At 35.9% G+C, this 10,316-nt stretch overlaps 1 protein-coding gene across 6 annotated transcripts in view; it reads left to right on the forward strand.

The window, feature by feature from the left end:
* LOC145999699 (uncharacterized) overlaps nucleotides 1-9,863 on the forward strand; it is an 80,644-nt gene extending 70,781 nt beyond the window's left edge. For all 6 annotated transcript variants that reach the window (XM_083136944.1, XM_083136946.1, XM_083136945.1 and 3 more), the window contains one exon: nucleotides 383-9,863. In XM_083136944.1, the coding sequence (XP_082993070.1) occupies nucleotides 445-7,725 (7,281 nt within the window). In that variant the 5' untranslated portion in view covers nucleotides 383-444 and the 3' untranslated portion in view covers nucleotides 7,726-9,863. The remainder of the gene's footprint in view (nucleotides 1-382) is intronic.
* The last annotated feature ends 453 nt before the right edge of the window (nucleotides 9,864-10,316 follow it).

Below are 10,316 nucleotides of genomic sequence, written 5' to 3' on the forward strand. Positions count from 1 at the left end.
AAAGAAAAACAAATCTCTAGGTGGGAGAGAGGGCACCTTGTAGCAAATGGATTCTTGGTTCAGTCTCCAGTGAAGTACCACAGTACCAGTAAATTTTGGTTCAGTCCCGCATAATCAATCTCAACATAAAAAGTGCATAAAACAACAAAAACTGTTAACAAATTTATACTTGCAGTATTTCAGATTATCAAATTTATTCATACCACCTGAAATTAAATATTTAACCACAGACAAATGTACAACATGCCCGAATGTTGATACTCGTTCAAGGTAAATAAGGACCCATTGAAGAAGCGTTCTTGCTGACATTTTACACATCTAGGTGATGTTTACAAATATGTTTCCTGGTGTTGGTGAAGTTTTTCTATGTTTCTCATTCTAGGAAACAGGGAAAGCCATCTCGTGTTGAAGACATATACTAAACGGCCAGATCTAGGAGCAACGATGGAAAAACCTTCAGAAGACCCACCTCCAAATCAGAGAGCTGGACGTTCTGACCTGAGATTGGAAGAAAAGAGGCAGACAACGTTTCATAAAGCACCATCTCTCCCTAAGGCTGTGACAGGATCTGATTATCAAATAAACATAGCAGCGTTGTTGGTGACATCGGCGCTAGAGCAAGGAAATGTTCGCTACAATCTCTCCATTGAACACGCAACAGCTGACAAATTCGATGACGTCGTGTTTATGTTCAAAGAAAACAGCGAGCCCAAATATCGGTTTCTTCAAGCGAAACACAGAACAGGCGATGCAACTATTAAAGGTGCGGATCTTTTTGCTCAGGGCGGAGACTTCAGCCTGATGTCTTACTTCAAGGGATATTCCACCTTTCGAGAACGCGACGAATTCAAAAACGTTGCCATAAAAGACTGCATTATTTATACTACAGCTGACTTAGCATCTGGTGTCAAGGAAGGTGAAACTAGAACTATAAATTGTAAGAAGAACATAAACTTGATTTTTCACCAAATAAACGAAAGTGATGAATTCTTGAATGTCAGTAAGTGGAAGAAGAACGCCCGCATTTATCGGTTGGAAGTAAATGAGGACATAAAGAGACATTTGAGATGTACTGCAGGTGTGATGGACAAGTCTGATGAACACATTCAGGAATTTCTACACTTGCTAAAGTTTTATGTTCAACAACCTTCAGTGGAAGAACTGGATCACATTCTGGTAGATAAATTGAAAGAAATAGAAGACACTGTAAATGATCCAAAGAAATTCAAACACATTTTGTGCACATCTTTGCGAAATTGGATGGCAAAACCAGCAGCAGGAAATCAGGAACGGTATTTTACTGAAACTGACGTTCTGGTTCTCTTGCTCACTGAGTACTCCGAAGAATTCCGCAATACAGTTCCAGTGAAGAAGGGTGCGGTTAAAATGGACAATCTTGTGCAAGACATGCATTCACATAATGTCAATTTAATCTGCATTTCAACCACAAGCTCAAAACTCTGTTGCACAAAGCTTTTTGACCATTCATCTGATTCCTCTAGAACTTTTGTATTGAATATCACTTGTTTGCAGAAACTACATAATTTGATTTGCTCTTCATGCGTCAACAATGAAGATGTTGTTATAATTTTATGTACAGATGAGAAAACATTGCGAGAGAATAAAGAAAATCTCCAGAAAATGTTAAAATATTTCATAGGAAGTGCTGAGAAAGAAGGAAGAAAAGTTGGCTTAGAAACAACAGTAGAAAACACAAACAAGAAGCTTTCAAAATTTGTGCTTGTGATTGAAACTTCAGTGGAATACAACACAGGAGAAATGTTGGAGATATACAAACCCACGTGTTACAATGATCATGCCTACAGCTTCAATTCCTTTTCTGAGGACTTCAAACAATTGCTAATGAAAAAAGTAATTAGCTTTCAAAATGCCTCTGTTCAACTGCATGATATTGTAGGTGTAAAACACATATCATGCCTTGGTCCTCAAGTAATAGAGGCCTTAGTGACACAGGGAGATATTGTGGTAGGTAAAGATCCAGGGAAAGTACAAGACATCGTTGAGCATTTTGTCGCACGTAACTTGTATATTGAGAATGCAGTGAAAAACAGAATATTGTACAGCCCGATTGAAGATTTGTTTGTTATTGTGAACCTAAATTGTGACATAAGTAGAGATTTGGAACATGAAGATGGCAATCTTGGTGAAATATTGAAATTATGCAAGGGAAGGGAAAACATTTTCCTGTTGCATGAAGAGTTTGCCAACAGGAAGTACATATCCTTGTGTGAAACATTTCCTCAGAAGAACATACATAAATTATATATTTCCAAAATTTCACACGGGAAGTTTGTACTAAGGTGGAGTGATACCTATGGTTTCATACGTGGAATTCAAGCTTCTGCATATAATAATTTTCGCTTTGATATTCAAGACATTTCAGATAAAATGACTGTGATTATAACTGCAGAGCCAGGAATGGGAAAATCGACTCTACTAACTTACCTCGCACAGAAAGAAAAGGAACGTGATCCTAGAAGGTGGGTTGTGAGAGTAAATCTTAAAGATATAACAGATGTATTGTCACGAATGCAAGATAATACAAGTTTTGGAGACTTGTCATACATCTTAACAGATTTGCTTAACGATGACGATAGTCTATCTAAGTTGTTATTCCGGCATTCTCTGGAACATACTCATAATTTTTCCCTGTTCTTGGATGGATATGATGAAATAGAGTTCGAGCACAGAGAAAAGGTTAACCAAATCTTACAAATGCTGAAAAGAAATACTAATGGGAGGGTGATTATAACAACACGACTGCATTACAAAGCTGAACTGGAGAGAGCTGCATCGTGCATTGCACATCGTTTGAAACCATTTTTAAAAAATCAAAGTGAGGAATACTTGGCAAACGCTTGGAGAGAGAAACTTGGTTTAGATAATGATGAAACCGAACGCGCTTATGTCTATTCGAGGAGCCTTTTAGAAGCATCCTCTATGCCAGAAAGTTACCTGAAAATGAGTTTTGTAGATACACCACTCCAGTTGATGTTGCTTGCAGAGGTTTACGAAGAAAGGTGTAGAATTTACTGCAACGCATCTGATAACCATTTTAACATAGACGAAACTATGAATGTGTTTCAGCTGTTTGAGAAATATGAAAGAAAGCGCTGTTCAGAATATATTCAAGAAGTTGTTTCAGATAGAGGATTGTTTTTTGAACGAATCTTAGATCTTGCATGTGATGAACACAGAAGGATTTGTATTACACACGCCTTAAATGCATTATTTCATGTTGGGTCCAGTTATGACCATCGTAAAATGCAGAGAGACAACAAGGTGCTTGTTGATGATACTCAACTTCTCAGAATTGGTATTCTTCAGAAAGCTAACGGTGTAGATCTTAGTTTCACTCACCGTATGTTTACTGAGTATTTTTGTGCAATTCATGTGGTTGATATGTTAACGTCGAATCATTTGAGAGCGGAAACACTAAAGCTGTTGCAACAGAACTTTTACAAACTACAATATTCGGTAATTCGTACGTTCGTGGACAGTATGACTGCTACAACAAAGCTTCACACTGCTGTAATATTTAATGATCTTGCTACAGTATCCAGAGAAATAGAGAGAGGTGAAGGAATAAATAAAGGAGACAAACTTCAAAGGACGGCAGTTCACCTGGCTGTAGCTTATAAACATCACGAGATACTTCGAATCCTCTTGGACGAAGGTTCTGACGTAGTCCAAAAGGATATACTTCATAACCTAACACCAGTGAGATTGGCTGCCTGCTTTCAATACTGGAAGTTATGCAGTATATTTCTCACTACCGAGAAGAAAGTACAATTAAAGATAAAGGAATGGTGTATTCTCTTCAGATATTTATGCAAGAATGGAGATTTGGAAGACCTTAAAATGATGCTTAAGCATCTATGCTCATCGCAAGGAAAACCTCATTCAATTTTGAAAATTATTCAATCTACTGATAAACATTCTAATAGCGGGTTACATCTTGCAGCAGATCAAGGTAACTTGGAAGTTATGAGCTTTATAATAGATACTTACAAGAAGTATTGTGGAGCAAACATTGTAAACGTAATATTCGAGACGAACAGTTATTGGAAAACGACCTTGTTGGTAGCTGCATATTCTTGTCGTTTGAAATGTGTGCAAGTAATGCTTGAGAGTTTAGAAGTAGGAGACATTGACTTCACAGATTTATTGCAACATGTCATGGGAACTATGATAATGGCAGCTTCTGAAGCAAGGAACGCGAAAGATCTTCAGAGTGAACTGGAAAGCCAAGAGAGTGAAGACCATCCAGCGCTTCAAGAAGCTATCCAAATGAACGTCTTTTTAAAGGCAATGCAAAAAGTGCGCAAAGGAAAAGTAAGTACCCGTAGTTTCAAGTATAAACCGAGAGGTTTGGACAATTTATATGACAAAGTAAAGCCAATGATAGGCAAACTCAACCCTTACGCGAATCTAAATTTCCTATCAAGGATATCATTTCTGCATTTTGTGGCTGCTTACGGAACTGAATACTCCATAAGGTATCTTCGCTCAAAGTATGAGGAAGAAGGAGAAGATGTTTCATCATTAATCTGTGAAGAGGACAACCAAAGGCATACACTGCTGCATTATGCATTGTGGAGGGAAAGAGAACAGCTGTTTATAGACATGTTCAATCAAGTCAAGAAGAAGGAATGTGTAATCTCACGAGAAGACTTTTCACAACAGACATTCTTACATGTTTCTGCTTTTTCTGGGCAGAAAACAGTCGTAAAATTCCTGCTTCAGCAAATGAAAACAAATGGAAATACTTTTTATTTGGGTTCTGAACTGAATTCCTCTGAGTTTAGAAGTAATGAGAACCAGCTATATGACATGTTATTGGAACAAATTCTTGCAAACAATAACACTACATTAGGATTTATTTTGCAGTGTGATTTTTCAGGAAAAACAAGCATCGATTATGATGAAGAACGAAATCACAAAGATATTGTGAATTTGCTAATGGACGAGGTTAAACAAGAAGTCGGAAGGATCCCAATGGATATGATGGAACATTCCTCCTTTTCATGCCATGATCTTGTTGAGTATCTGGTAAATAAAACCTGGAGCAAAGAGCGAAAACTTTTACATTACATTACTCAAGTAGACAAGAAGGGTTATTCGCCACTCTCATATGCTGCAATTAATAATCATCTCGAAATGTGCGAACTGCTACTTGACACAATAGAGAAGCAAGGAGCCTCCCTTGTTCAGCATCTCACATCCCATGTATTTGTGGATTATTCAACATCACGTGTAAAATATTCAGAGACTTTGCTGGAGTGTGCCGTTTTAAGCAAGAACGTAGCATTGCTTGAGATGATCCTTAATAAAATTAAGGAAAATGACAGAAAAGTGACTAATTTCATCAGTAACATTGGAAAGAGAGGAAAGTCATTTGTTGATTTATTGCAAAACAGCACTGAAAAAGTTATTCTGTGTTTATTACAGAAACAACAGGAGGAAGATGAACATTTCTTGATAGAAATCTTACATCAGAAATTAAAGGGTGAAGGCTATTTGATAACTTTTGCTATCAAACATGATTATGTTGATCTCACAAAATTTCTGTTTCAAATAATACAGAAGTTCAAAAGCCGAGCCCTAAGATTCAGAATCCAACTAAGTTCTCTCCAAACTGCTCTTTCACATGCTAGCACAAATGTTGCTTTGTATCTTTCGTCAAGACTAGAACAAGAGATTGACGAGGAGATATTCCAGTACATTTGGAGCAATCAATGTACTACAAATTGTGCAATTTTACCTAGCATGCCTTTACTGGAATACTCTCTCAGCAGAATGGAGAAGAGACAACAAAATACTCTGAAATATATTTTAGACGAGAACACGCTTGGTGAAAGTGTTCTAGGTTTAGCATCTGTTCGTGGTTACGAAGAAATTGTAATCCGCCTACTAATGGAAATAGGTAGGAGAGGAAAATATGATCTAAAGAAAGTTATCAAAATGGAGAAATATAGAAAGACACTACTTCATAATGCGGCCAAATTTGGTCAGGTACGAATATTGGAAATCATTTTCCATTGCTTGAAGAGCAAGGCAAAGAAAAATGAATCCAGCATTTTACGTTATTTCAGTACAAAAGATAGCACGCATAAAACCCCACTTCAGTATGCAATTGAATACAACAGAACTGTAGTGGTTAAATTTATCTTCTCAAAAGTAATAAAAAATGAGAAAGATATTCTACGGTGCTTTTCTATAATCCATGATCAAGGAATGACATATCTGCATTATGCTGCTAAATATGGATCCGCAGATTTGATTCAGTATTTTATTTCCAAGCTGAGTGAAAGTGGTGGGAATGTTGTGGAGTATCTTGAGAAGGATGATCGAGAAGGGAACACTCCAATTCATCTCGCGTTCTCAGACATTATCAAGTATCTTAGGTTCGTGGGTGGCAAAGGATATAAACCAATTCCTAAGAGGATAATAGAATATCACCTCTTAGGTAAACGCTCAAATGAGTTAATAGTTCTTTTGCGAGAATTAGTGAAAGACGAGAAAGGGGTGGTCCTTTACATGGCAAAATACATGAATTTGATAATAAGATATATTGGTAAGTACAAAGACAGGGAAGTTCTCGAATTCCATCTGCAAAACGTCAGGCTTGCTCATATTGCTAAAGAGTCCTTACAAAACATCCTCGTGCTCTGTATTAAATCCGGATGGGATGAAGATTGTATGAGAATGGTACTCGATGCTCTAGAGGCAGCAGGTGAGGAGAGTCTTCAGTACATTGCTCGGAAAGAGAATGGCATGTCTGCCTTAGACCGTGCCATTCTTTCCTACAATTATTCGTGTGCCGAGTATTTTGTGCAAAAGATCCTTGAAAGAGGAGATAATATACTAAATTACTATACTAAGAACTTGCATGAGTATAGACTACCTTATTTTGGCAATCTTTATCCTGGACAAGTGGTTGAAACAGTAACATTGGAAAGGCAAGTGTGCTCAAGTTTTCTCAAAGCAGCAAGTGTTAAAAGTTGTTCGTTTGAAATTGTGAAGTTGCTTCTCTCTACACTAGAGGAGAACGGGGAGAATATTATGCTGTTCCTTCAAGAAAATGATGCAAGAACATTAATATACAATGCGGTAGAACATGGAAATGATGATTTTTGCAAGTTTCTACTTGAAAAGATTGAAGAGAATGGAGAAAATATTTCAGAATACATTATGAGAGAAAGATTTCATAATTTATCCATCTTACACACATGCATAACACGAGGTCGGAAGGAAATATTTCAGTTATTCATCATGAGACTGAAAGCTGTCCCGGGTAATGTAGACTTTTTAAATTATATTTCCCAGTTTAATTATTGTGGAGAGAGTCTAATTCATTATGCTTGCATGGAAAAAGATGCATTTTTCATCCAATTTCTAGTTGAGAAGATTACAGAAAGTGGAGGAAATGTCTTAAGATACCTTTCACAACCATCCAGATCCACGGATCCTCCACTTCATTACGCTGCGCAAAATGGAAATTTGGAGGTTGTGGAATTTGTCATCACAACCATTGAGAAAAATGAGGGAAGTGTTTTGAAGTATATTTCACAGGTGGATGAAATGAACAGATCACTCTTTCATTGTGCTGCATTCTATGGGAAGGTGGAAATTATGGATTTTCTCCTGAAAACACTTAAGAAAGAAGAAGAAATGGTGGCACCTAGCACCATTAAGCATTAAAAATAAATACTGACCAACATGTGAAAAACGTCCAAAATCAATTGAACTTGTCCATAATATTCTCTAAATTTACTGAATCAAATATTTTGTCAACATCCGAAAGATCACCTTATGCAAGAGCTACTAATTAGACTTGCGTCCTAATACTTCCCAGCATGGTTCTTGAATTTTAAATAAATTCCATTCCGATCTAGGAGAGAAAATCAACATGCGTAAATGGGTTCTCGATTGTAAAGTATTTCAATTCGGTCCAGGAACCTTTTTCCGGATAAATTTAAATTCGGTCCAGGAACCTTTCTTCAATGAAACAATACGGAGATTGGATCGAATTTAAATTGTGCGGAAAGAAAGATTCCCATCCTGTTACGGAACCAAATAGAACCCATTAGAATATATGGATTTCTGGATCCTTAACAATCCCAGGGTTGTCAATTTCCATGAATTGTAAATAAATTCAATTCCCGTCAGGAAGAGAAAATCAGGAAGTTTTCTAGGCCGTAAAGAACCTTTTTATGTATAAAGTATTTCAATTCGATCCAGGAACATTTATTCAGGATGAATTTAAATACGGTCCAGGAACATTTTTTGCGGATAAATTTAAATACAGTCCAGGAACCTTTTTTGCGGATAAATTTAAATACAGTCCAGGAATCTTTTTTCGGATCAATTTAAATTAGGTCCAGCAATCTTTTTTCCAATGAAACAATACGCAACTTGGACCGAATTTAAATTGTGCGAGAAAAAAGGTTGCGGTCCCAGCGGGACCCAATGGAACCCATTAAAATTAATGGGTTCCTGGACCATTAACAACCCTGGTTTCCAGGACCTGCATTACAATCTCAAAAGTATTCAGAACTCCTCTGTTCGTTTTATTTTTAATATGGGAAAATTATATCACATGTCTGGACATTTATATAAAAAAACTATCCTTGCATCTGGCATTAGCATTAGAAGGAATCATTTAACACTAACTTTTTTACAAAATGATAGCACAGAAATGATTTGTTATTATGTAAATTTATGTTACATCTTAATGTTCAATTTAAAATTTACATTATCTGTGTGTGTGTTTTATACAAATGTAGATAAATGAGAGGGCTGTGGTAATATATTGTGGGGAGTAAAAACTTTGCACATCCGGCACTTCTTTGCGGCTAAATAGCGGCTCCCCTAACTCACCCAGTGCATTATGTGCGCTTGTCTTTGTGTAGTGAAGTATGTGTCAGGCTCAATCCGTACGGACTGTAGGTTTAGTAAAATAATCACCTAAACAGCAAGGGCACTGAACTAACGATGTTGGTTACTTCAACTAGAACTCAGATTCCTTTTGTGCTCTTAAGGTGATCGATGAGAAAAATGTGGATTTTTAGATTAGTCCAGATTGTAAAAATATTGTTGAAAGAAAATAATGGAGACTATGTTCATTTTATTTCCTCTTTCTCACGGTTTTAAATTATAAATCATTGAAAGTAGGGCATAAAATTTGAAGATAATACGGTGGTTAAATTATTTTTCAGATAACTATTCCTTCACAAATGTGAACAATAATTGTGTTAATGGGTGAAGTTACAAATTATGGTTAATTAAATGGGCATGAGTGTCTTGTAGAAGTTTTCAATTTTCTTGATAATGTTGTAGGATTGTTTGTCTAGGCTATACTAGGTTAGATAGAAATTAGGTCAATTCTTTCATTGTAGAGAATACCTAGATGTTTTATTTTTTCTTAATTATGACTGTCGTTTGTGTTCTTGTTGTGGACGAGCTTGTGCTTAAATTGTTTTGTATGTAGTATACATAAATGAATAAAGGCAAAGAATCTTGTAGGTAAATGGCAAATATATTTCAAAGATTTTGGAATATAATATCTCAAACTGAGAACTTTCCAATGATTATTTTGTTCATCTAAATGTAAGTAAAAATGTGAAAATGTAAGTAAGTGCACAAAATGTGAATAAATATGTGAAGGCGTAAATAAGTGCAAAGAGTGTGTTTTGTAATGTATATAATTTCATGTTAAACTATAAATATCACAATAACAATTTTGTATCTTTGTATATTAGTACATGATGTATAATGGTAATAGGTATATGTAATTATTGTAGCAAGCGATTAATATAATCACTATTATGTTGATTAGATGCTGAGTGGAATGCAATGTAATCATATTATATTTAGTTTAAGAATTTCTTATTGTAAATATTTGTTTTTGTATTAAATACTATGTATATTGATATTGGATTTAAATACAGAATAACGGACACTTGTTTTTTTTTAATCACTTATGTCAATTAATAGATGCCAACAGATATTTCACGTGATGAGCCGAATTTATGTCGAGGGTTCAATAAACCCGTTCAATGGAGCAAAATTAGGTAAATATTTTCCCATTTCTTTCTCTACATCACCAGTCCTGTGCTGTAAATTCCAAGATCATGGAATATTTTAGTTGCTAATTAATTTAGGGTGCTTAGCATGGGCGTGGCACTTGCCCCTCTGTTTATAACAAATAATACTGCTTTTTGTCACTTACAGGCTAGAAGTTACAGCAATTACTGCCATGTTTAACAAAATAACGAAATAACGTTTTCACC

Source organism: Lepisma saccharinum, chromosome 15, assembly GCF_977018435.1.
Source record: "Lepisma saccharinum chromosome 15, izLepSacc3.1, whole genome shotgun sequence".
Classification (NCBI taxonomy): Eukaryota; Metazoa; Arthropoda; class Insecta; order Zygentoma; family Lepismatidae; genus Lepisma; species Lepisma saccharinum.